This window comes from Callorhinchus milii, unplaced genomic scaffold, assembly GCF_018977255.1.
Source record: "Callorhinchus milii isolate IMCB2004 unplaced genomic scaffold, IMCB_Cmil_1.0 Scaffold18, whole genome shotgun sequence".
NCBI classification, from domain to species: Eukaryota; Metazoa; Chordata; class Chondrichthyes; order Chimaeriformes; family Callorhinchidae; genus Callorhinchus; species Callorhinchus milii.
This window is the reverse complement of record NW_024704759.1, coordinates 928,321-953,966: the sequence shown is the minus strand read 5'-3', so window position 1 is coordinate 953,966 and position 25,646 is coordinate 928,321. Positions and strand designations below refer to the sequence as shown.

Here is a 25,646-nt window from a genome sequence, read left to right as displayed (position 1 = left end):
GAATATGGGCAAAGGAGGGTAATTAGTTGAGGTGTAGATCAACCATGATCTGAAAGAATGGCAGAACAGGATCGAGGAGCTGAATGGCCTACACCTGTTCCTATGTTCTTATCTGGAGGAGAGAGTTTAACAGAAGCACTCAGAGCCTGCGGTTGACTGGATCAGCATGAGGTTTATGTGGGATTAACACTCCTCCAACCAGAGCTTCTGAGGAGGCCCAGTGAAGGTTCCTCCACAGCCCTGGGAGAGGGCAACTTTTCTCCCCAATGTCTCTGACAATTCCCCGGTAGCCACAGCAGCTCAGCACTGGTTTGTCATCATTTTGCTCCAAGTTCTGGTTCCTGGAAGTCAAAGCGAATGATTACTGCAACTTCCAGAACATAGTTCTATTCATTCCCTCCCGGGCGGGGAGAGGAGACTGGGTGTGTTGTCAGAGAGAAGCCAGCAACATCGCTGCCCAACTGGCGAGCGAGAGGAGAGAAAGTGGGAGGTTTTGTTAGGATATTTCTCAGATTTAAAAATACTTCAATTAACTTCTACTCCACATGACGATCTACAGCTGCCTGTTCCAGGTAAATGGACCTTTGTTGTTCCCCAAGGCTTCGTTGTCAACACAATTCCCTTCTCTTTTCCAACGGTGCCACACGATAAGATTGATCAATAAAAATTCCCTCTTTCAACACAGCACCTACAACAAAATAACGTCTCAAAGTGCTTCGGAGGGCATGGGTGTCCAGTTCAGTGGCTGTTTACAGGCAAATGCAACAGCCAATTCTGAATTGCCAATGTCGCACACACAGCCATGATCAATTTATCTGGAGGATTGTTGCCAGGACACTGGGAGAGAGAAACTCCCTTTTCTTTTGTAATACCACCGTGGGATCTTTATCATCCACCTGAATAGGGCACAGAGAGGGCCTTGGTTTAAAGCCTCCTCACGGGAACATCAGCCTGGAATATAATAATAATCCTTGCATTTGATACAGCACCTTATCAAGACTTCACAGAATATACTGTAAAGTGAATTGACTATATTTTTTTGCATACGAGAGATCTGACGGTAGATTCGTTTTCTTCAAAGGTAAAAGTCAGATTGTTCCTGATCCCGGGAATAGATACAAACAATCCCTGCAGTCGGCGGTTTTCATCCACAACGTAACATCCAGAAAATGTAATAATATAATATATTCATAATATAATATTGTCAATGGGAACAAACTCTCTTTTTCAGCTCCCTACACGTGACTCGGTGATGTGTGGCTGTGTGCATGCGTCTGGGTGTGTGTGTGTGTGTGTGCGCGCCTGTGTGTGTACAGTATAGTGTACCTGCCCTGTGTACAGTACAGAATGTACAATAGACTGACTGGGACGCTGGTAGGATAACAGAATGTGGCTGTGATGGAAGTTTTGAGATCTCACTGGAGGGGAGAAGGTTAAGAGGGAATAGAGTAGCAATGTTGAACTTGATGAAAGGTTTTGAGAGGATGAATGGTGAGAGATTATTGCCGGTATCTCGTGACTCACCAACAAGAGCCCTGAGCTTTATGGGCAGATTAGAAGAATTTTATTTTTAACACAAAAGTTTCTGAGGGCCTAGAGTCCATCACCCCCAGGGCTGGTGAAACCCAGCAATCTGTCCATTAACAAGGCCATTAGTTACACTTGAAATGTGATGGTGATGATGTTTGCGGAGGGAGGAGCTGGGGAATAGGATTAGAGTAAATCGCTCCGGGGAGGAGAGCAGGCACCGGCGAAAGGTGTGGTCACCGGTTAATGTGGTCAATAATATACCTGCTAACATTTGTGGAGATTCCTGAGTCCACTTGCTAGTTCCTGGGGTTTGTTATAGCATTAGTTCCTCACTGAGTGCGGCTGTCCCAGGCGGGGTGGTGAGGGCGGGGTGGTGAGGGCGGGGTGGTCCGGGCGGTGTGGTCCGGGCTGGGATTGTCTGGGCTGGAGTCCGGAGCCTGTGCCACACCGAGTGGATGAGCTGGTGTCTTAGCCAAAGGGTCCACGCTGACAGTGATGGGAAGTGAAGAGCCAGTGTCTGGGAGCTGTGTGATTGCACTGCTCTACCTCCCTCTCTCGCTCACAGATGCACACTCAGGGTTACTGTGACATGTGACAAGCCCCCAGGTTAACTAATCACTGAGTTATGGCACGCCAGCCCCGAGCTTCCTGCAAAGCCATCACCAGACACATCGCCCTCGTCACAAACACTCCACAAAACAGCAGGAGTGGGTAAGATAGGGCCTGAGGGGAGAGCACTGCAGACTATCACTAACCGCCCACGTCACCAGGATTAATCCATAAATAACACAAGATTCAGGTAAAGAATCCCCTTTGGCTCAATTGATCAAGCGCGCGTGTGTATTGGGGTTTGTGTGTGTGAGTATGTGTGTATTGGTGTGTGTCTGTGTGAGAGTGAGTATCTGTGTGTGTTGGTGAGTATCTGTGTGTTTGTGTTTTGCTGACACTGCCGTGTGTTCTCTCTGTGTGTGTGCCAGGTGACAGGTACTGGGTGTTTAAGGAGGTGACGGTGGAGCCGGGGTATCCACATGGGATGGTGGACCTGGGGCGAGGGCTGCCACGGGACGGTATTGACGCTGCCCTGCGCTGGGAGCCCGTCGGCAAAACCTACTTCTTCAAAGGAAACAAGTAAAGTGACCTCCTCCGCTCATGCCTCCCCCTCCTCCCCACCCCCTTGAGACCACCCAGCAATCCCATCCCCTGCCTCCGGGACCACCCATCCGCGGTTCCATCAGTGACATACTGTAGCTCAGTGGTTGGAGCACTCACCTTGCAAACGAGAGGACCCAGGTTCGATTCTCGGGCCGGGCTAAACATTGAGCAAGTTTCCTCACTCCACACGCCTGTTTACCAGCAGTAACTAGGAACTTGGTTGTTAGTCGATTGGTGGATCACTTTCCGGGGGCAATAATCCTTCCNAAAAAAATCACAATCTACAACTGTTTGTGGGGACGTCGCTGTGCGCAATTGGTTGCTGCGTTTTGCCCACAAAATACACAGTCACTCCACTTTATAGCATATCCTATGAAGCGCTTTGAGGCGTCTCAGCAACGTGATAAGGTACTACATCAAATATACGTATTATTATCACTGTCAGGTACTGGAGGTACAATGAGGAGAAGCAAGCGTCAGATCCTGGTTACCCCAAACCCATCACCATCTGGAAGGGAATCCCTGAGGCCCCCCAGGGCGCCTTCGTAAGCAAGGAAGGAAGTAAGTGGCTCGTGGCGGGGGTTGGGGGTCGTGTGCAGAGCGAGGGAACAGCGCTTAACAGTGGCGGAGCCTGACACTGAGCTGGAGGGAGGGAGGGAGGGACCATAAGCACAATCATAGAGGAAGATCTTCAGTCGTGATCTAAAAGAGGAGAAGGAGGGGGCAAGGCAGAGCAATTGAGGGAGATACTTCTAAAGCTTCGGGGCATAGTGCCTAAAGTATGGCCGCGGATGGCTGGAGTGGATTGGATGAGGGACAAGCAGGAGGCCGGAGCCAGCCGAGTGGAGGTAGCAATGGTTAGTGCAGTGGGAGTAAGCAGGTTGGTTGTGAGTTGCTTTCCTCCTATCTCTGTCTGTGTCTCTGTCTCTCAGCGTACACCTATTTCTACAAAGGGAAGCAGTACTGGAAGTTTGACAACCAGAAGCTGAAGGTGGAGCCAGGTTACCCGCGTTCCATCCTGAAGGACTGGATGGGCTGTCACCACAAGGACGTGGACAGGAGTAAAGATCGTCGCCGGCCCAACGACGATGTGGATATCATGGTGCAGATCAATGACGTGCCGAGCACCGTCAACGCCATCGCCGTGGTCATCCCCTGCATCCTGTCTCTCTGTATCCTGGTCCTTGTCTACACCATCTTCCAGTTCAAGCAGAAAAGCACTGACCAGAGCCTGGTGTACTGCAAGCGCTCGGTGCAGGAGTGGGTATGACACCTGCGGCCTACCGGAGAGAGAGAGCGAGCCAGCCAGCCAGCGAACAAACGAACAAACATGAGAGAAGAGAGAGACACAGACACCGAGAGAAAGAAAAGAGTGAAACAAAGAACAATGTTTTAAAAAAACAAAGAACCAATTTTTTCATTGATTCACACGAGGGCTATTCGTGAACGAGGCAGAGAATGTAACTCAAACCCGGGCCTGGTTTACTTAGCGAGGACCCAGGAGCACTGAAATGGTGGGCAATTCACAGCGTCTCTGCTTACTGGATGAGAAGCAGGGTATGGAACAAAGGACCATCAATGCAGTGCACATCTCACACTTTTACTCTGCTCATTCATCCATCTTTTGGGTGTGCCATTCTGTCCAGGTGATGTGGAGGCTGTGGAGATACCTGCCTGGGTTGATTGGTTGGTTGGTTGGACCTTCTCACCTGAAGGAGGGGGCGAGCTGTGGGGGAGGTGGGAGTGGGGTGTGGTGGGGGGGCAAAGAGAACAACAATGATGTGGGAATGGAAACATCTCCCAGACTCGTCCTTACTATAACAGCAGCAGCCCCTGAGCTGGCTGATCGCTCTTCTCTTATGCTGGAGGAATCCTGTGACAGACACACTCTTTTTAAAACTACGGGATTTGGGTTAAGAAGAAACTGTTGATTGAGGGGAAAAAAAGAGAGAGAGACATCGGGGTCAGCGTGATGGAAAAGAACAAGTCACTGCTGGGACCTTGATCGCGTCTCCGCGGTTAATGAGGAGATGGATTTATTACACCTTCAAGCGAACTGTAGGGAAACAGGATTACTGAATCCACAGGAGTTTCAAAATGTTCTTTTTCAATGTATTTTGAAATAAGTGGGGGCCAAAATATCTACTACAACTATTTAAACAGCCTTAAAAAAAAATTCCCCACCCCCCCCCCTTTTTTGTTTGTTTGTTAGCCGTTGGGTCAGGTTCTCTTGAATGTCAACATTTAAACAAGTCTTTTTTTCTGTACGTTTTGCTTCCCCCCCCCCACCCCCAGCATGCTAAGGTGTGGGGAGAGGGGGCAGTGTTGGCATTTCCTATCAAGTGCAATGCTGAATCCTTCCCCCTCACCCCCACCACCCCCGCCCTCCCATCCAACACCGCCCCACCCCACACCCAATGCAACCCAAAAAAAACCCTCACCCTGTGTCATCATGTCTTTGAGGCCTGAACAACACGGTTCACCATTTCACAGTGCGTCAGAGGGAGCAAAGCAGTGCAAGACTTCATTACTCTGCAGATAATAGTGTTTATAAGCAATCCAGGAATTATTTCTCAACTTCATCACAGTATTATTATTTCTGCTTGTGATCAGACTGATCTCTGTTCACGTTTGACTGGATTGACTACATGACTGTCATGGGGATGTAACCAAAGGCTGCTGGGGAATGGGGGGAGGGGGGGAGGTTATATAGAGGGTCTCGGCCTTGTTTTGCCAGCCTGGGGTCTGGGAGTCACTGTCGCTTTTTGGCTGGTTTCCCGTTGACTCCGCTGAACAGAGGAGGGTGACGAGGAGAGCAATCCCGAGCGAGTGTGGTGACACTCTCACCAGACTGGCATCTCACGGCTCCCAAGAAATTATAATAATAAACCTTGCATTTGATATAGCGCCTTATCAAAGATGTCCCAAAGCACTTCACAGGATATACTGTAAAGTGGAGTGACTCTGTATTTTGTGGGTGAAACGCGGCAGCCAATTGCACACAGCAGTGTCCCACAAACGGCCATGGAAACTGATTTAATCATTAATATTATTCTGTGTTTGGCAAGGAGTGGAATGATGTTAAGTGGTGAGACCACACTGTTCTGGATTACATGCTTTGAATCTTGGCCTTGTTTACCCCTATCCCCCCCCCCACCACCCCCACAACTGCAAACAACTCATTTTAACTGTATATTACAAAGTTTTAACTGTACATAATGAATTTTAGCTGCGGTTTGTTTGCTTTGGGGGTGGGGATGGGGGTGGGGTTAGGCCGGGGTGGGGGGGGTATGGTTTGGGGAAGGAGTTAGTGACCTCACAGCCATTATTAAATAAAATGTAAGTGACCAGTCTTGGCCTGGCCTACCTCGGTACTCATGCTGTTTAAAATAGCTGCCAATGAGCTGTCATTATAGGGATTTGATTGTGGTTGACCGCTTTAATCAGTGAGGTGGCAATTCATGGCCGTCGCGGGCACACGGGTCTGACGCCAGGCAGCCATGCTCGAGCCTCGCTCAATGGCTCACATACCTCGGTTCTAGTGCGGGACAAAGCCTTTGTACCTGTTCCGGTTGTTTGGAGTGCTTTGTCACAGAGCTGGCCAGCCTTGTGGACCTGCCGGGGTAGGACATTGGTGTGTTACGGTCACTCACTCAGTCTGTCGTGCCGAGCATGACAACTGCGAATCTTCATCAACAAAGCAACGAGTCAGATGGTGGCACGGTTCATGGGACGGACAATGTTGATGAGACGGTGGGCGAAGAGTTGAAAGTAGATGGTAAATGTTCAATGGAAAGTGTTAATTCTGGTAAAAATTTACATAAAATAATTGAACAAAATATATTGCTACCACAGCATTGTCGATGTGAAGCCTCACTGGGGGCAGTGGGGTGGTGGAATGGGGAGTTTTGCAACACAGAGAGGCAGGGGTCAGTTTTCCCTGAAAGCTAAAGAGTGGCCACTAACACACTCACTGACGTCACCAAAGGTGCTGCCATGCCTTTAAAGACAGAGAGAGAGGTAGAGGGAGGGGGCAAGAGAGTGGGTGACAGAGAGGGGTATAGGCGGAGGGGTGAGGGCAGCGTCCAGGAGAAACTCCCTTCTCTTTGTCCAATTGCACTGTGGGATCTTTAACATCCTCCTGAACAGGCACAAGACAGGACCTCGGTTTAACGTCTCCTCCGATGGACGGGGTCTCTGACAATGCAGTTCTTCACCCAGCACTACCTGCACCATGAGTGATTAAATTCAGAGATGGATAGGCGGTAGGAATCTTACGGGTAATGAGATGAGTGGTTTGATTTGATGGATGGGTGTCTCCTGCCTGATGTTGGCTCCAGTTCAGGATACAGTGAGAAGCTGTGAGGAAGCTCGGCACAGTCTCTCAGTGTCGGGATTTCACCAGGTAAGAAATGTGACTCGGACACGCGAGACATCAAACAATCTGTGACATTTACTGTTCCCTGGGCAACCCTCTTCACCTTCCCCCACCCCCTCCTCACCTTCCCCCACCCCCTCCTCACCTTCCCCCACCCCCTCCTCACCTTCCCCCACCCCCTCTTCACCTTCCCCCCACCCCCTCCTCACCTTCCCCCACCCCCCTCCTCACCTTCCCCCACCCCCTCTTCACCTTCCCCCACCCCCTCCTCACCGTCCCCCACCCCCTCCTCACCTTCCCCCACCCCCTCCTCACCTTCCCCCACCCCCTCTTCACCTTCCCTCACCCCCTCCTCACCTTCCCCCACCCCCTCCTCACCTTCCCCATTCACACCTTCCCCCTCTGCACCCTCCCTTCCCCCTCTGCACCCTCCCCTCCCCCTCCACACCCTACCCTTCCCCTACCCTCCCACTCCGCACCCTCACCTCCTCAATCAAAACACATCAGGCGCAGATAGGCTCCTTCACTTTATTTGGAAACTTACATTTAACATGGGAGGGTGCAGAGGACGATAATTTCCCCCACCCCAGGCTCAGAAACACCTGAACCCTACGTAGTGCCAGGTGGACTGGGGGGAGGGGAGGTCGGTGAGACTAAATGAGGGTTGGAGGGTTCTCTTGCGTCTTCTGAACAGAAGTGATTTCCTGGGCTCCACGTAGCCGTGCCGCCCCCCCGCCCTGTGCCTTTAGTACCAATTGGTGCACGCGATCATGAAGCGCATGTCGTCCACCATCTTGCCGCCGATGTGTGTCTGGGGGATGTCACCCGGGTTGTGGTGGTCCGCCTCTGGCCTGGGCACGGCCTCTCGTGGGGTCTGCGGGGGTCGCTGCTCCTGCCCAGCCACCCCATGCCCCAGGCCCACCAACACTTCCTGGGGCTTGCTCTGATCGCTGCCCATCACCTGACAAAAGCACAAAGTGAAATAAGCATCAGAATTTTCAACAGTGTTGAAGGCAGCAGAGAAGTCGAGGAGGACAAGGAGGCAGAGACCGCCCTGGTGACAGGTGTTCAAAATGTCATTAGTGACTGACCAGGGCTGTTTCAAAACCCGATTTGAGGGGTTCAGAGAGGGAATGGTGGGAGAGGAAGCTGGGACATGACAACTCGTTCCAGGGCCTTGGAGAAGAATGGGAAGTTGAAGATGGGATAGCTGGAGAGTAAGGATGGGTCCATGGAGCAAAGGTGGGTAGATGGAAATGAGTTTCGCCCACAAATATACAGTCAATTCACTTTACAGCATATTCTGTGAAGCGCTTTAAGACATCTAGAAGACATGAAAAGCGCTATATCAAATGCAAGGATTATTATTTTTATTATAGGAACAGATTAGCCATCATCTAATAAAATGGTGGAACAGGCTCGAGGGGCTGAATGGCCCACTCCTGTTCTTAGGTTCTCTCTCGTGTGTGAGATTAACCTGGAGGATTGTTGGGAAAGGGGAGGAAACAAAAGCATTCTGTTCATCTCTCTCTCTGGTTCCAATTATTTGGGTTCATTTTATACAACAAGGATTGTGCTAAAGGAGATCACGTATCTAACTTATGATGAAAAATAAATTGGATTTTTACACTTCAAAACATCTTTTAAAAAAAAGCTTCACAGTAATTGCTGTCAAGTGGTTGGTGACTGCCTGACAGCCAATTTGCTCACAGTAAGGTCCCACAAACAGCAATAAAGAGAACAATCAATTTATCTGGAGGATGGTTAGCCACGGAAGAGACTGCCTTCTCCTTTCCAATTGGATCTGGTGTGTTCTTTATTGAATAGTTTAACACCTCACCTAAAGTACAGTGGGAGGAGCGAGAGAAGAAAAGAGAGATGGTGCGAGGGAGCTGTTGTCGTTCAATCGATGTACAGAAATTCTCTGCAGCAACAACGCTCTCTCCTTGTTCTCTCACCTGAGCAACGCCACTAAATTACCGTATCAATAAACACTGACAAACTGCATTGTCATACTCCAGCAATGGGTTTACTCTGTGCCTCTCGAGTAGAACCGGACAGTCACTATCAAACAGAACACATGAAAACCAAACGGAAGGTCAAACTGCGCAGATATTTCTGTTCCTGCAAATGCAATTTAGTATTTGCCTTTTAACATTGCAGTCTGAGTGCAAACCCCGGGGTTTAGGATTAATAGATTTTTGTTTTACACACTGCAGGGGGGGGTGTGGGGTGATAACCAGCGGGTGTGGACCCCCCTCCCCTCCCAGTGCGGTACCTGCGGCTTTAAACCCCTCTCGTCAGCTGTTCACAACAAACAACACTTCCGGGTCCACGCAGCGCACGCGCGTCACATGCAGTGCCGTGTCAGGTCCGAGCGCTCCGGTCCTGGGGAGACATAAGCAACAGTCAGGTGGTACAGCGTGAGCCCCACTGATAATAATAATAATAGTAATAATAATCCTCGCATTTGATACAGCGCTTTTCACGTCCGGAGGACGTCCCAAAGCGCTTTACAGAACACACCGTAAAGTGAATTGACTGTATATTTGTGGGCGAACGCAGCGGCTGATTGCGCACAGCAATGTCCCACAAACAGTCGGAGATTGAAAATGACCAATTTAATTATTGTTTTTGGTTTTGGAGGGATTATTATTAGGCTCTGTGTGGAGTAAGGAAACTTGCCCAAGGTTTCGCCCTCTGCCTGGAATTGAACTCAGGTCTCTCACTTGCAAAGCGAGTGCTCTAACCACTGAGCTACAGGACTCTACTGCTCCCCCCCCATCACCCCCCAAAAACACGACAGTGTACACTTTAAACTCACTCCTTGTCAGCCACACTAGTCCAGGTCGAGCTGGCGATGTCTGAATTCTCATTGTATAGATGTGACCTGATTTTTTAAAACTTGAATTGCTAAGTTTCTTTCAGTTTTTTTTCAATTATACTGCAGAGTTTAATTATTGTTTCCTAAAATACTATTAGCAGCAAACAGGCACCGGAGGTAAAGGATTGTGTGATGTTAATTAGGTATTAATCTCAATACTTTGTTCACACACAGGCTCTTTAAGAGTTTGCCTGAGACTGAATAGCCTTCTGAACTGCAAAATTCTTATAATGAGGTATTTTATCAAATGCAATTATTTAGCCAGTTTGTGATTAAAGGATCGGCTGCAATCTAATAAACTGGCAGCATTTCCTGTTCACAAATTCCTCTCTTGGGTTTGAGTTTTGATTTGATCCCAAACAAAAGCTGCGCCATCTCTTTGTTCCAATACTGTTGAAGTGAACAAGTTTGGTTGGTCTTAGTCCATGTGAGCCGAATGGCTCCACCCACACCAAATTCTACATGAGGTGCACACCATATCAGTCCTCACCTGGCTCCAATCAAATCTCTCCAGTGACTGCCAGATTAAAGATTAATCAATTACATTTTTTTTCCAACAATTTGCATTTATATAATGCCCTCTACGCGGGGTAATGTCCTGGAGCGCTTGGTAGTGGCGAAATCTGACCCCGAGCCAGGAGGAGAGGAAGGGGGGAGGTGACCATAAGCATGATCACAAAGGTCTATAGATGGGATAATAATCCTTGTATTTGATATTGTGCCTTATCACGTCTTCGAAATGTCTCATGACGCTTCAATTTGAAAGTGGGGAGCGAGGCGGCAAGGCAAGGCAAGGCAAGGCGGAGGGATTGCGGAAGAGAGTTCCAGAGTTTTGGGGAGTAGTGGCACGGCCACCGATGGTTGAGTGGAGGGGACGAGGGACATACAGGAGGCCAGAGCCAGTCAAGCGGAGGCAGCGGGTGGTAGAGTGGGAGGTAAGCAGGTCGGAGAGGTAGGGAGGTGATAGTCAGGGCACAAAGTGATTTGAAAATGAGTGTGAGGATCTTGAATTGATCCAATATACATTGCATTGGATACAGCGCCTACTCACGCGGTCGAGACATCTCAAAGCGCTTCACAAAATATACTGTAAAGTGTAGTGACTGTACTTTGTGGGTGAAACACACAGAAACCTGAATGGTGATCGTTCTCTCTGGTGTATGGCTGTGAATGTCCAGCTTTGGGTCACAATCCACTGTCACCGTACCGGGGGGAAGAGGAGAAACTAACACGTGCGGTGGCACAACACGTGTGCGCTCAGCGGCTTCCGGCGTCAAGATGGCGACTGTGCAAGTGGTCTATACCTGTCTATTGTGGCGGCGGCTCAACGTAGCGGCGGCGACGTGAGGACGCAAGCCACGGGGTTGCCTGAGGAGCACGCAGAGGGCGGCTTCACCCCTCACAGACTCAGCCGGCGCCCGGCCATGGCGGTTCGCGCCTCCTTCGAGAACAACAACGAGATCGGCTGCTTCGCCAAACTCGCCAACAACTACTGCCTGGTGGCCATCGGCGGCTCCGAGAACTTCTACGGGTAAAAAATAAATAAATCCAGTGGAGCCCGGGGAGGGGCTTCCAGCGCTGGCTGGGCCTCGCCGCCGGACCTCGCGTGGCCCAGGGGAATGCGGGGCACGTGAGGTCCGGGGATGAGGCCTAGTCAGCGCTGCTCGGCCTCCTCCACCCACTCATATATATATATATATATATTCCATGATATGACGGGATCAGGAGAAAACTCTTACAGTGGTTTATAGTCTCCTTTCACCTCAGTTTGGCCGCTCTGTGGCCTCTGGTCTATTCCTATTACGACATCATCCATCAGTCGGGTTAAACACCCACTAACTAACGTGTCTCACCACCACTGGTCTCAGCTCAGCCCACGTTCTCTTAGTTATTAGCGGGTGAATAATCTGATTCAGTGAGTTCTGCCTCAATAATAACAATAATAAGTCACCCCACTTTACAGTGTATTCTGTGAAGCGCTTTAAGGCGTCTCAGTGATGTGATAAGCGCTGTATCAAATGCAAGGATTTTTGTTATGATAAGAAGAGCCCACATCAAAGCAAAGTCGTTATGAGCGAGTGGCCGCCATAAATCGATTATTCCCTGTGGTAACTTTACTGATACTGTAGTCCCACCCCACCATGTTGGGGATGAGGGGGGACTCGGATGTCACAATCCAGGCTGACACTCCAGTGCAGTGCTGGGGGCGGACGATGGGGGGAGAGAGAGCTCCCGCATTGTCCGAAATGCCGTGCTTGCTTAACAATGAGATGTCTTGCCGAGCTACTCTTGCTTGTGGTTGCTCAGGCAGATGTTAAAGATAATAATATAATAACAATAATTCTTGCATTTGATATAACCCACAGTGCTTTTCAAAAAGAGACGGGAATTTCATCCCGTGTCCTGGCTGACATCTCAAGGTTTTGTTTTGGTTAGCCGAATGTCACAGGCAGAAACTCATCACCCTGCTCCAAATCGGACAGAGTCACACAATGCTGACACATACACATTGGGAATTGGCCCATGTCTGGAATGGGATGTGTGCACACTCTCTCCTAGAGGACCATGTCCTGCTTATCAATTTCCTAATCTGGTGGTCTCCTCTGGACAAGCAGCAGGAAACCTGCCAGACAGTGCTCGTAATGGCAATCTATATGGGGTTTAACTAGTTAAAAACTCCAGCAGTCACTCCTTGTAGTCCCCAAGCCTTTTCTCTAATGCTACCCTGCATGGAGGGTGCTATGTAAGTGGAAGTTGTTGTTGTTCTTGCTAACCTGTGCCAAATTCTCTCTGGAATACAATAAGACTGTCTGCCCAGGGAGAAAGTGCGCATTCCATTTCAGACACGAACATTTGTGTGTGGCAGTGGTGTCTGTATAACTCCTGTCTGATTTCCACACTTAAGAACAGTGATGGGTTTCCAACCGTGTCATCTATCTGATCAGAAAAGCTTCAAGAATCTCTGCAATTTCCATTTGACACAAATCTGCCATAGCTTGTGGTAGAGGATTCCACCTTTCGCCCCGTTGTTGTTTTCAAAGCTCCCCGGATTTACAATTGTGACCTGGATGATATCCTGTTGCCTGAAAAAGGTTACTAGGACATGTCAAGCAGGTCTCCTTGAACCATTTGATCTAATTTTACCAGAGTTTCGTACCCTACTGCCTTCCCATTACAGCATAAGGTATTTCGTAAATGTGTCTTAACATCCTGGCCTTTTACACACTTCCTCGTGACTCCACCCTCGCTCGCCTCCACTGGCTCCCCATCCCCCAGAGGATCGATTTCAAGATCTTCATCCTCATCTACAAGGCCATTCACGGCCTTGCTCCCTCCTACCTCTCCGACCTACTATCCCCCTACCTACCCGCCCGTACCCTCCGTTCCTCTGGCTCTGGTCTGCTCCACATCCCCCGCCCCAACCGCCCTACCATCGGTGGTCGGGCCTTCAGCCTCTCAGCCCCTAGACTCTGGAACTCTATCCCCCAGTGCCTTCGCCGCTTCCTCCCTTTCCTCCTTCAAGGCCGGTCTCAAGACCTTTCTCTTTGACCGAGCCTTCAGCTCCCCTCTTGACTCTCTAACGCCTCCTCGCTCCCTCCCCTCACCCTGACCATTTCCCCCTTGCTCAGCTCCTGACCCAACTGTACAGCGCCTTGGGACGTCCTCCCGACGTGAAAGGCGCTCTATAAATGGAATCTTGTTGTTGTTGTCTTCCAGCAGTTAATTATTTATAAATATGGTTACAATAAACCTTGCTTTTGATATTAGGGCCTTATCACATCTTCGAGATAACAACAAGAAAAACTTGCATTTATATATCGCCCCCACGCAGGACAGATACTATATCACTTGACAGTGGTGGAGCAAGACTCCAAGTTGGGGGGAGGTGGCCGTAGACACGGTCGAATAGGAAGGTCTTCGAGCATGATCTGAAAATGGGGAAGGAAGGGGCAAAGCGGAGGGATAGAGGAAGAGTATTCCAGCATTTTGGAGTGTAATGGCTGAAAGCACGGCCACCAGTGGTGGAACGGAGGGCATGTGGGACATGCAAAAGGCCGGAGCCAGTCTCGCGTAGACAGCGGATTGGGTTGTGGGGTAAGCAGGTCAGAGAGGTGCCAGGGCATGAAGGGATTTTAAAACGAGTGTGAGGATCTTAAAATCGATCCGTTCGGTGATGGGGAGCCAGTGGAGCTTGTCTAGAACTGGAGTACAGAGTTTAGTATGCGGGCGGCAGAGTTTTGGATCAGTTGGATCCTGAGTATGGTGGAGCTGGGGAGACTGGCAAGAGGGCATTTGAGAATACAGTCCGGAGGTGACGAATGTCTCAAAGAGCTTCACAAAATATACTGTAAAGTGAATTGACGATATATTTTGTGGGCGAAACCCAGCAGCCAATTGCGCACAGCAATGTTCCATAAACAGTTGTGGATTTTTTAAAAAAAAGGAATTATTACCCTTGGAAAAGCGATCCTCCAATCGACTAACACCTGTGTTCCTCCAGGCAGGGCGAAACCTTGGGCAAGTTTCCTTACTCCACACACCTAATAATAATCCCTCCAAAATAAAACAATAATAAATTGGTCATTTTCAATCCATGACTGTTTGTGGGACATTGCTGTGCGCAATTGGCTGCCGCGTTCGCCCACAAATATGCAGTGAATTCACTTTACAGTCTATTCTGTGAAGTGCTTTGAGATGTCAAGAAGACGTGAAAAGCGCTATATCAAATGCAAGGATTATTATATTATTACTGCTAGGTAAACAGATGCATGTGAAGTAAGGAAACTTGCCCAATGTTTCGCCTTGCCCAGGAAACAAAACGTGGAGTTCTGTAGCTCAGTGGTTAGCGCACTCGCCTTGCAAGCGAGACACCTGGGTTCAAATTCCCGGCAGGGCGAAACCTTGGGCAAGTTTCCTTACTCCACACGCCTAATAATAATCCTTCCAAAACAATAATAAATTGGTCATTTTCAATCCACGACTGTTTGTGGGACGCTGCTGTGCGCAATTGGCTGCCACGTTTCGCCCACAAATATACAGTCAATTCACTTTACAGTCTATTCTGTGAAGTGCTTTGAGATGTCGAGAAGACGTGAAAAGCGCTATATCAAATGCAAGTATTATTATTATATATAAAACCAGGTCTCCCGCTTGCAAGACGAGTGCTCTAACCACTGAGCTACAGGATTCCATAGGACTGGTACTTTGAATCCTGGCATCTTTACCTGATATTTACTGTCTTATCTACTGTCTCAGTTGGCCAGGTGTTTTAGATGGAGAAAGAAGAGTGCATTTTTAAAATAGCCTTTTTACATAGAAATGAGTTAAAATACTTACAAATACAAATAATTCCTTTCCAGTGCGTTGACTCACATTGTGCTAGCAATGTCCCACAAGTCATTGATGAGGTGTCTTTATCTGGAGCATAGTTGGCGAGGACACCGGCCTGGAGAATCTCCCTTCTCTTTTTGAAGGATGTCATGGGTTGTGTAGTAGCTGTTGAGTTGGATGTTTTGTTGACCCTGTGAGCCTTATGTAAGGAATTTCAATAGAATGATTATTCAGATGAATGGATAAATAGAAATGGTACATTCACTGTATGTGGCTTCCTCTCTGTAGTGTAGTTTAACACATGCAGCAATTCATGCCTGTTTGTTACAGTTAAATCCTAAAGTATTGCACCTTCATGGATCATGCTCATTGAAAAATTGTATTGTGTGTCCAATTACTTCACTAAGAAGAGTACACAGATTGCAGGAGGCCGTTTAGCTCATCATGCATGTTCCTCCAGTTTGTTTCTTGACAGATCATTCATGCCGTTTCCCCTCCTTTTCTACATGTCTGGTACTTGCCAAGTAGGCATCCATCCATCTCCCTTTTAAACATCTCATTCAATCTGTATGGCCTTGTGATATTCATTCCACGTTCTCTGGTGCTGTTTTAAATTTACCCGGCCAAAAGGTACTGTGAATACTGCAGTTTGTTCCCAGGTTAGGGAGTCAGTAGACCAGCCAGGATTCGGACTCCTGATCATCATCCCCCAACCTCCACTGAAGATACATGTGGGTGAATATCGGTTGACAAGATTTGCCTGTAGTTGGTAGTGATTAGCATGCTCGCCTTGCAAGTCAGAGGGCCCAGGTTCGATTGCTGGATGGGGTGAAACCTTAGATCATTTTCCTTCCTTCACACACACTTCTGTTTATCTAGCAGTAAGTAGGAACCCAGTTGTTAGTCTATTGGCAGATCGCTTTCTGAGGGTAATAGTCCCTTCAATAAATAAAATAATAATAATTTGGTCACTCAATCCACGACTGTTTATGGGACACTGCTGTACACAATTGGCTGCTGTATTTCGCCCACAAAATATACAGTCAATTCACTTTGTTTTATATTCTGTGAAGTGCTTTGAGACTTCTCAAAGACGTGATAAGGATTATTATTATTGTGGTACAAGCCTCTGGGCTTAGGGATCAGTTGATTAAAATTGTTTAGACAATAACCGTTTTAATTGTTGCTACGTATGACTCAGTAATGCAATACTGCAGTTCCTAGAATCCTGTTTCCAGATGGTCATAGAATTATACACACAGAGGGAGGCCATTCGGCCCATCGTGTCTGTGCCAGTTCTTTGAAAAGAACTATCCATTTCAATCCCACTCCCCCGCGCTCTCCCCATAGCCCTGAAACTTGTCCTCCCCAAATAATGATCTACTCCTCTTAAAAGCTGTTATCGAATTGGCTTCCACTACCCTTTCAGGCAACATATTCCAGATCCGAACAACTCGCTGTGTAAAAAAAATGTCTCCTCACCTTCCCTCTGTTTCTTTTAACAACTATTTTAAATCGGTGTCCTCGGTTTACCGACCCACCCGCCAGTGGAAATAGTTTCTCCACATTCACTCTATTGAATCCCCTCATAATTTTGAAAACTTCTGTTAAGTCTCCTTCTTAAGTCGCCTTAAGTCAAGACCTTCTCGGCTCCAATGAGAATAATCCTCGCTTCTCTCGCCTCTCCTGATAACTGAAGTACCTCATTCCTGGTATCATACTGGTAAATCTCCTTTGCACCCTCTCCAATGCCTTGACATCCTTCCTAAAGTGTGGTGTCCAGAACTGAACACAGTCTCTAGCTGAGACCTAACCAGTGGTTTATAAAGATTCATCTTAACTTCCTGACTTTTGTATTCTATGCCCTTATTTAAAGCCTAGGATCCCGTTTGCATTTATAACAGCTTTATCCACCTGTCCTGCCACCTTCAAAGACTTACTTATATGAACCCCCAGGTATCTCTGTTCCTTCACCGGCTTTAAGATTCTACCATGTAGCTTATATTGCCTCTCCTCATTCTTCCTCCCAAAATGCATCCCATAATTCGTATTTCTCCACATTAAACTTGGATCTGCCACTTGTTTGCCCATTTTACCAGTCGTCTATGTCCATTTGCAGTCTGCTACTATACTCCTCACTGTTTGCTACTTTTCCTAGCTGCAAACTTGGAAATTGTACTCCCTATACCCAAGTCCAGGTAATTTATATAGATCAAAAACAGCAGTGGTCCCAATACCGACCCCTAGGGAACACAACTGCACATTTCCCTCCAGTCAGAAAAACAACCGTTCACCACTTCTCTGCTTTCTGTCTCCCAGACAGTTCTGTATCCATGATGTCAGTGCACTTTAATACCATGGGCTTCTATTTTGCTTACAAGTCTCTTTTGTGGCACTTTATCAAATGCCTTTTGAAAATCCATATAAACTACCACCTTCATCCACTGTCTCCATTACTTCATCAAAAAATCATCAGGTGTGTTAGACATGATTTGCCTTTAACAAATCCATGTTGGCTGTCCTTTATTAACCAATATTTTTCTAAGTGAAAATTTATTTTGTGTCCTGGATTATAGTCTCCAGAAGTTTCCCTATTATTGACGTTCGGCTGATTGGCCTGTAGTTCCCAGGTTTATCCTGCTGTCCCTTTTTTGTACAGCGTAGTATCGTTTGAAACCCTCCAGTCCTCTGGCACTACCCTGGTGTCCAAGGAGGATTGAAAGATTGTGGCCAGAGCCTCTGTTATTTCCACCCTTTCTTCCCTCAGTAATCTAGGATGCATCCCATCCGGACCAGGTGACTTACTTACCTTGAGCACCGATAACCTTTTTAGTACCTCCTCTCAGTTTATTCTTATCCAATTTCTCTACCCTCTCCTCCGATACTGTGGTATTGGCTGCATCTTCTTTTGTGAAGACAGATGCAAAGTACTCATTCAGTACATCAACCATGCCCTCTTCCATAAGAAGATTTCCTCTGTGGTCCCTAATTGGGCCCTACCTTTGACTAAACTTTTATTCTTTGTAGTTTATAAAATACATTCGGGTTCCTTTCATGTTACCTGCTAATCTTTTCTCATACAATCTCTTTCCTTTTTTCCTTTTTCAGTTTTCCTCTGTACTTTCTATATTCTATTTGATTATCTTCTGTATTTGTGGACTTCAAGGTCCACAATTTGTGGTCAAGGTCAAATTTGTATTTGTGGTCAAGGTCACCAATGATATCCTGACCATCTGTGACCAGGGCTCCCTCTGTCTCCTCGTCCTCCTCGACCTATCGGCAGCATTCGATACGGTCGACCACGCTATCCTACTCCACCGCTTGTCCTCCCACCTCAACCTTCAAGGCACTGTCCTTGAATGGTTTAGGTCGTACCTTTCTCACCGTCTTCATTTTGTCTCAACGAATGGCTTCTCCTCCACCCCCCGTACTGTCTCATGTGGTGTCCCTCAGGGCTCTGTCCTTGGTCCCCTCCTCTTCACCCTCTATATGCTCCCCCTGTGGTGACATCATCCGCAGACATGGAGTTAACTTCCACATGTATGCGGATGACACCCAACTCTACCTTTCCTCCTCTACTCTCAACTCCACGACCACCGATGTCCTGACAGCTGCCTGTCCGACATCGAGTCCTGGACGAGAGACAACTTTCTTCAGCTCAACGTGCGAAAAACCGAGGCCCTCCTGATTGGCTCACGTCAGCGCCTCCGCACCTCAGGCGCTGACACCATCAGCATCCAAGGCCGCACTCTCCACCTCTCAAAGCCAGTCAGGAACCTCGGCGTTTTGTTCGACCCTGAGCTGTCCTTTCTCCCTCACATCCGCACCACAACTGGCACCGCCTTCCATCACCTCCGGAACATCGCCAGACTACGGCATTACCTCACCCCTCACGCTGCTGAAACCCTGGTTCACGCCTTTGTCACCTCAAGGCTGGACTATGGGAACTCTCTCCTCGCCGGCCTTCCCGGCCCTCCCTCCACAAGCTGCAGGTCATTCAGAACTCTGCAGCTCGTGTACTGTCCCGCACCAGGCTTCGGGACCACATCACTCCCACCCTCCCTCGCCTCCACTGGCTCCCCATCCCCCAGAGGATTGATTTCAAGATCCTCATCCTCACCTACAAGGCCATTCACGGCCTTGCTCCCTCCTACCTCTCCGACCTACTATCCCCCTACCTACCTGCCCGTACCCTCCGTTCCTCTGGCTCCGGTCTGCTCCACGTCCCCCGCCCCAACCGCCCTACCATCGGTGGTCGGGCCTTCAGCCTCTCAGCCCCGAGGCTCTGGAACTCCATCCCCCAGTGCCTTCGCCGCTTCCTCCCTTTCCTCCTTCAAGGCCGGTCTCAAAACCTTTCTCTTTGACCGAGCCTTCAGCTCCCCTCTCGACTCTCTTCCCCTCCTCGCTCCCTCCCTTCCCTCCCCTCACCCTGACCATTTCCCCCCTCCTCGCTCCCTCCCTTCCCTCCCCTCACCCTGACCATTTCCCCCTGCTCGCTCCCTCCCTTCCCTCCCCTCACCCTGACCATTTCCCCCCTGCTCGGGTCATGACCCAACTGTGCAGCGCCTTGGGACGTCCTCCTGACGTGAAAGGCGCTTTATAAATGGAATCTTCTTGTTGTTGTTGTTGTTCACATTTAATCTCAATTTCCTTATTCATCCAGGGCGGTTTGGTTTTAAATCTGTGTATTTTTTAAAAAAAGAATCGTTTGATTAATTTAATATTTATTTTCTATATAAAGAAGGTAATAATGAGCTTTATTTAATAAAAAAATCATGACTTGATTGTTCCCATATTTCATTTTGCTGAAGGTAGTTAAAGGAACTGCATCAATTTTTAAAAAAATGTAAATGTAATATGTCTTTGATTCTGCACAAGGCTGTAAGGTTGCCACATGGCTACAATATTTGGAATACCATGAAACCTGATCTATACATGGCACTGGTTACACAGGGTCTCTTTATTGGAGGGACGGCCTGTGTATATAAATATTGAATGCTACCTTTGACTTGGTGCGTGTTCACATTGAATTGCTGCTGTATAATCGAGCTTGACGGGGGAGCGTTCAATGTGGTTTTTGGATTGAGAAGTCAATTTTTTTCCTGCTCTGAATTACTGGAGGTAATGATGATTAAATCCAGCCTAACACTACAGTGGAGCTTGTAGCCTGGATTTTTGTGTTGCTTTCAGAAGTGTACTCCTAGGCTCCAGGACCAGAAGGTGAATTTTGCACCCACTCAGCAGTTGCTAATCCTAAATGGGTCACCGTGGGGAGTTTCTGGGTGGTTTCCAGATATTTTTCTCCCAATCTGGTTACTGGATAACAGATAACAATCATTTCATTTCATACTGTGCTGCTGAGGCCAATTGTAATGCCCTTAATGCTGCCCAAGCTATTATCTAACTCGACACAGACCTGGAGTCAAACTACTTGGGTTTCTCAATCTGTGTGGGGCTGCCTGCTTCTCACTGGATAGATGCACTGACAACAGGGAGCGACAACCAGTGGATTATTCTGAACATAAAGTGAGAATTGGCTGTTGATTTGCTCCATAATAATGGACCTTGTATTTTGTTTCAGGGTCTTTGAAGGGGAGTTGTCAGAGTCTATACCTGTGGTCCACGCATCAATAGCAGGATGTAGAATTATTGGAAGAATGTGTGTCGGTAAGTTTTTTTTTCTTTCCCCCCCCCACCACCACACACGCACAACACACACACAATTCTTGACATGAGACATTAAACTGAGATCACATCTGTCTGTCTGAGTGGAAGTTCTAGATCCCACGACACTATTTGAAAGAGAAGGGAGTTTTCTTCTGATGTCCTAGCTAGGAATTGTCTAAACTAATCACTTATTTATTTCACATCTGTGTCTGGGCCCCCACACTTTTTTATGTTAATTGTCGTGTGATTCTATGTAAAACAGTCACTTGAAAGGCTTTTGAGACATTTCAGTGCTATAAAAATGCAAGTTCTTTCTTTAAGAATAGTCAGCAGGAAGCGGAGTTGTTGAGATCAGCGTTGCTGCTTTGCCTGCACATTGCTCATGTTCCAGCTCTGAATTTCTGGCGGTATTGATGATTAAATTCAGAATAACACTAGTGGATCTTGCGGCCTGGATCCAGTGTTCTCTTCAGAAGTGTACTCCTAGGCCCCAGCACCAGAAGCTCAAAACGCCTTCACTTTACCTCCTCAAAAGGTTTCTTCTCCCGTCCAGTCACCTATGGTATACCCTTGGGCTCCATCCTTGACCCCAACCTCTTCCTCCTCTATATGCTCCCTCTTGGCGATGTCATTCACAGTCATGGGGTCAACTGCCACATGTATGGGGGTGACACACAAATCTACTTCTTCAGCTACGACTCCAGGTCCACTGATGTTCTCATGGCTTGTCTGGCAGACATCAGGGCCTGGATGAGCGAAAACTTCCTACAACTCAATGTTGACAAGAAGGAAGGCATACACATTGGCTCCAGTCAATGTCTTCTATCCTGCAGCTCTGAGTTCCTCAACCTCCCCGGCCTATCCCTCAGACTTCCTGAATCAGTGCGCGACCTAGGCATCAGGTTCGATCCACAGCTGTCCTTCCTTCCCCACATTGGTCCTTGGCCAGAACCACTTTTTTTCATAACCGCCACATTGCCCAGCTCTGACCATACCTTATTATAATAATAGCATATGATATATAGCGCCTTATCATGTCTTCGAGACGTGTCAAAGTGTTTCACAGAATATAATATAAAGTGAATTGATTGTATATTTTTGCGGACCAAAATACCCCAGACGCAGCCGAAACACCCTTTGCACAGAGATGGAACTTTCACAACAGTTAATGCTGTTGTATATTGGGGCTGGTGTGCTTAATGACTTCTAGGATCTCCTCCACTATAGCTGCTTTCAAAGCACTTTGGCTTGTCTGAGACCTGAGCTGCCACTTTGAATAGAAGCACCGAGATCAAAATAAATAGCTCTTCATTGATCCAGGAGCGTCAGTGAGACAGATACGGCTTTTGCTGTTCTGTGGGAAGCACAGATTGATGAGCTTACCATGTCTGAAAGAGAGCACGAGAGATTTGTCACTGGAGAAAACCATTGTCTTGTGTGCTTCTGGTTTCGTAACATGGAATTGTTTTGAGGGGGTGGGGTTGATGGACAGTTGTAGGTCTCGATATGGACGTTTACTGCACCTCACACACTGACCCTTCACTGTGGAGCAAAATCCATGACTGGTTTAGACCTTTACAACTGAAAAGTGAAATTAGATCTCAGTCCTGAAAGCCTGGCTAGAATTGAGGTCGTCTCTTACCATGTTTGCACTACTTGAGCCAACTCCTCAGTCTGTTGCTGTTTTGTGTGAATAATTGATGCATAACCTCAGTCTCCAACTCTCAGACTGTCTGACTGGAGGTTGAGAAAAAACGGAGATTCAGAGTAAAAAGATTTTTTTTAAATGTGGCACAGAATTGAAAGCAGGGATTTCTCTTGACGCTGGGCTGCCCCAAACCCAGTGTGTACAGCTCTTACAGCCAGCACACTGAGAGAGATTAAGCGGTGACTACCTACATGGATAGGGTGAGGTTTTATTGTTACAGACTGGTATACAGGGGTGAGTGAGAGAGAAAGCGCTTCACAAGATAAACTGTAAAGTGAATTAACTATATTTTGTGGGTGAAACGCGACAGCCAATTGCGCACAGCAGTGTCCCACAAATAGTCGTGGCTGAAGTGATCAAGAGATGGCTGAATTTAGCTATGCTCTGCTGGAGACTGTTAAACCTCTCACAGTGCCCTGATGTCACTTTACTACTGGAGCTGTCACTGGCTTTTTTTTAAAGCACGCTGGGTGTTTTGTGATACATGTTAGAGTCAAACTCCAGTATCTTAACCATTTAGTACATGTGAAAAATTAGCCCACAGGAGCTTTTTGGCAATTACAACAACAACAAATTGTATTTATATGGTACCTTTCACATCAGGAGGACAGATTTTACAGTTCAGAGAAGATTATTGGTCGAGTCTATTGGTCAATGTGTTAATAATTTTGTCTTAAATGCATGCTTCCTAAAGCATATTTGTACCAATCCACTCAGTAAACTTAGTGCAAACCCTAGCTTGGTTGAAATACTCCACATTTATTCCTGTTATTGAAGGCGTGCAGTAGAGTACATGACATCTGTATCTGGCGAATAATAATAGTGTGCTTCAGTATATTCCTTCAGGTAACAAGGGTTGTCCTCTTCTACTGTGCCTATGGCCACCTTTCCTTTTTCCTTGGCTCGGTATTGGGCTCCGCCATTGTTAAGCGCTCTGGGACACCCCCCGGCGTGGAGACCGCTGTTTTAGTGCAAGTTGTTGTTGTTGATGACCTTTACCAGAATATATGGCTGTACTGATTACTCGAATACAGCTGATTATTATTATCATCTTTTCAAACGTAGCAAAATAAGGAACATTCTCAGTTCATATGGCCTATCATGTCTCTGTCACTGCTCCTGATCCCTGTTACTCCAGGTTTCCCCAAATCCATTACAATATTCTCTTTGTTCAGGTGTTTATCCGTTTACTTTTTGAATGTTGTCGTGCTGCAGCCTCTCTCCTCTCCGCCTCCTGTATAATTTATCCCCATCGAGTGCAGCAGCACAAAGCGGAGCCAATGGAAGTGACAGGCATGAATCTTTTATCAGCCGCTCTGTGTGTGTGTGTGTCTGTATGTGTGTCTGTGGCTCAATGCCTGACTGGAGAAGCTCTTTGGGAAGCTGCACATGTGTAACATGAAGTGAAATCTTTCACGCTCTTCTCAAAGTTTAGCCAAGATCACTGTGCTTTTTTGCATTCAATATTTTGGGGTGCATGTGTGTGTGAGAGGAAAAAATTGCTTCTGATTCAAGATTCTCCACAATGAGAGATAGTGTCGCGCAATCTCCCTTTCTTCCACTAACATTGCTTCATCCTCATGTGATCAGACATCAGAAGACATTCGCTTGTGAGGCTAATTTAGAGTGACTCTGAGTTGTATTATAACTAACAATACGGCTCATACCATATTGTACTTCGCGTTTAGATGTGATTTTTACAAAGAGACGACTTATTTCAGACACGGATGAGTCCGCAGTGTGTATTTACAGCAGCCTTTCACCGTACAGCTGTTATACAGCTCTATGATAGTGAAGTAGCAGTGACTATAGCTGTGGACAATGCCAGGCCTTTTCGATGGACACCTTTCTGATTTCAGTGCTGGTTCTCAAGTCGGTACTTTCCTGACCTAACCCGCTCACTGTCTCCTTCGCAGGCAATCGGCACGGGTTACTGGTGCCCAACTCCACCACAGACCAGGAGCTGCAGCACATCCGGAATTGCCTCCCAGACTCTGTGGCCATACAGAGAGTGGAGGAACGGCTTTCCGCACTTGGCAATGTCATCGCCTGCAATGACTACGTGGCTCTGGTTCACCCAGACCTTGACCGAGTACGTACAGTATAATTTACCTCTGATTTATATACTGTGATTACACTTGGGTTTATGAAAGGTTGTCTGGAGCTGGATAATAAGGCTGTCTGACTCTTCAAATGGGACTATCTATGTAAGTGCCATGTGTAGCACCACAGCCTGAATTCCCATAGGAAAATACCATTCACTCACTGGACTGGTTAAGTCTGGATGAGTGTGATTTTTTTAGTGGAGATGGCAGGGGGTTGCAAACATTCTCTGAAGTGAATTTAAACAGGGTGTAGTTTTTAAATCCAGAAATGATCAAAAACTACAACTGCCCCGGGAAAGACGAAAGTCAAAAGACAATAGCTTCCTTTGTACAAAACCTTTCAAGTGGCATCAAATGCCTGGAAAGTGCAGCACAGAAATGGTTAAAATCAACATGAAAGGAGGAAGAATACGATGTGACCGCAGGTATGGGCAAAGGCATCAGTGGATATGTTTTACAAATGGTTTAAAATGAAGGGAAGATGAAGAAAAATAGAACTCTGAATCAATGCATTTAGTAAAATAAAATGACAGATTCCATAATTGCTGTGAAGGCATGAAAATTCCTCAAACAATCCCTGTAGCTTGACTTACTGTTCTCCTGCGCCTCTCTAGCACCTTTGCTCAGCACATTGCCCCAGAAACCCAAGCTCCCCGCTGCTTGCTCCACACTAATGCAGAACTCCTGCAACATAATAGCACAAATCAATGGAACTCCAGCCTTTGCTCTTAACCTCTGAGAATCTCTCTCATTTCAGACGTGCTGTTTATCAAATGATCGGCCGCGTGACGTGTGCTGTGAGCATATTGCAAAGCACTGGGTGAAATGACCCGGAGTCCCATTTCAGTTTACAGCCCACAAATCAGATGAAAGTGTCCCGCTGGCTCAGGC

General features: G+C 47.3%; 2 protein-coding genes and 1 long non-coding RNA gene across 5 annotated transcripts in view; 2 read left to right on the top strand and 1 right to left on the bottom strand.

Moving 5' to 3' along the window:
* Positions 1 to 4,012, top strand: part of LOC103189049 (matrix metalloproteinase-24) — a 5,379-nt gene extending 1,367 nt beyond the window's left edge. Inside the window, exons 5-8 of the mRNA XM_042341922.1 lie at positions 1,041 to 1,081; positions 2,508 to 2,658; positions 3,128 to 3,243; positions 3,615 to 4,012. Of these exons, the coding sequence (XP_042197856.1) occupies positions 1,041 to 1,081; positions 2,508 to 2,658; positions 3,128 to 3,243; positions 3,615 to 3,952 (646 nt within the window). The 3' untranslated portion in view covers positions 3,953 to 4,012. The remainder of the gene's footprint in view (positions 1 to 1,040; positions 1,082 to 2,507; positions 2,659 to 3,127; positions 3,244 to 3,614) is intronic.
* Positions 4,013 to 7,574: 3,562 nt separating this feature from the next.
* LOC103189051 lies at positions 7,575 to 11,224 on the bottom strand. 3 transcript variants are annotated; one of them, XR_489032.2, is made up of 3 exons: positions 11,054 to 11,224; positions 9,339 to 9,448; positions 7,575 to 8,021 (listed from the first exon to the last, which is right to left on the bottom strand). It is a non-coding gene; the product is annotated as an uncharacterized LOC103189051 (long non-coding RNA). The 3 variants fall into 3 exon arrangements; XR_489031.2 differs by having other exon boundaries at positions 11,072 to 11,218; XR_489030.2 differs by having other exon boundaries at positions 11,078 to 11,218.
* An 86-nt stretch (positions 11,225 to 11,310) lies between these two features.
* eif6 (eukaryotic translation initiation factor 6) overlaps positions 11,311 to 25,646 on the top strand; it is a 31,819-nt gene continuing 17,483 nt past the window's right edge. The window contains exons 1-3 of the mRNA XM_007909297.2: positions 11,311 to 11,475; positions 20,857 to 20,942; positions 24,567 to 24,742. Of these exons, the coding sequence (XP_007907488.1) occupies positions 11,369 to 11,475; positions 20,857 to 20,942; positions 24,567 to 24,742 (369 nt within the window). The 5' untranslated portion in view covers positions 11,311 to 11,368. The remainder of the gene's footprint in view (positions 11,476 to 20,856; positions 20,943 to 24,566; positions 24,743 to 25,646) is intronic.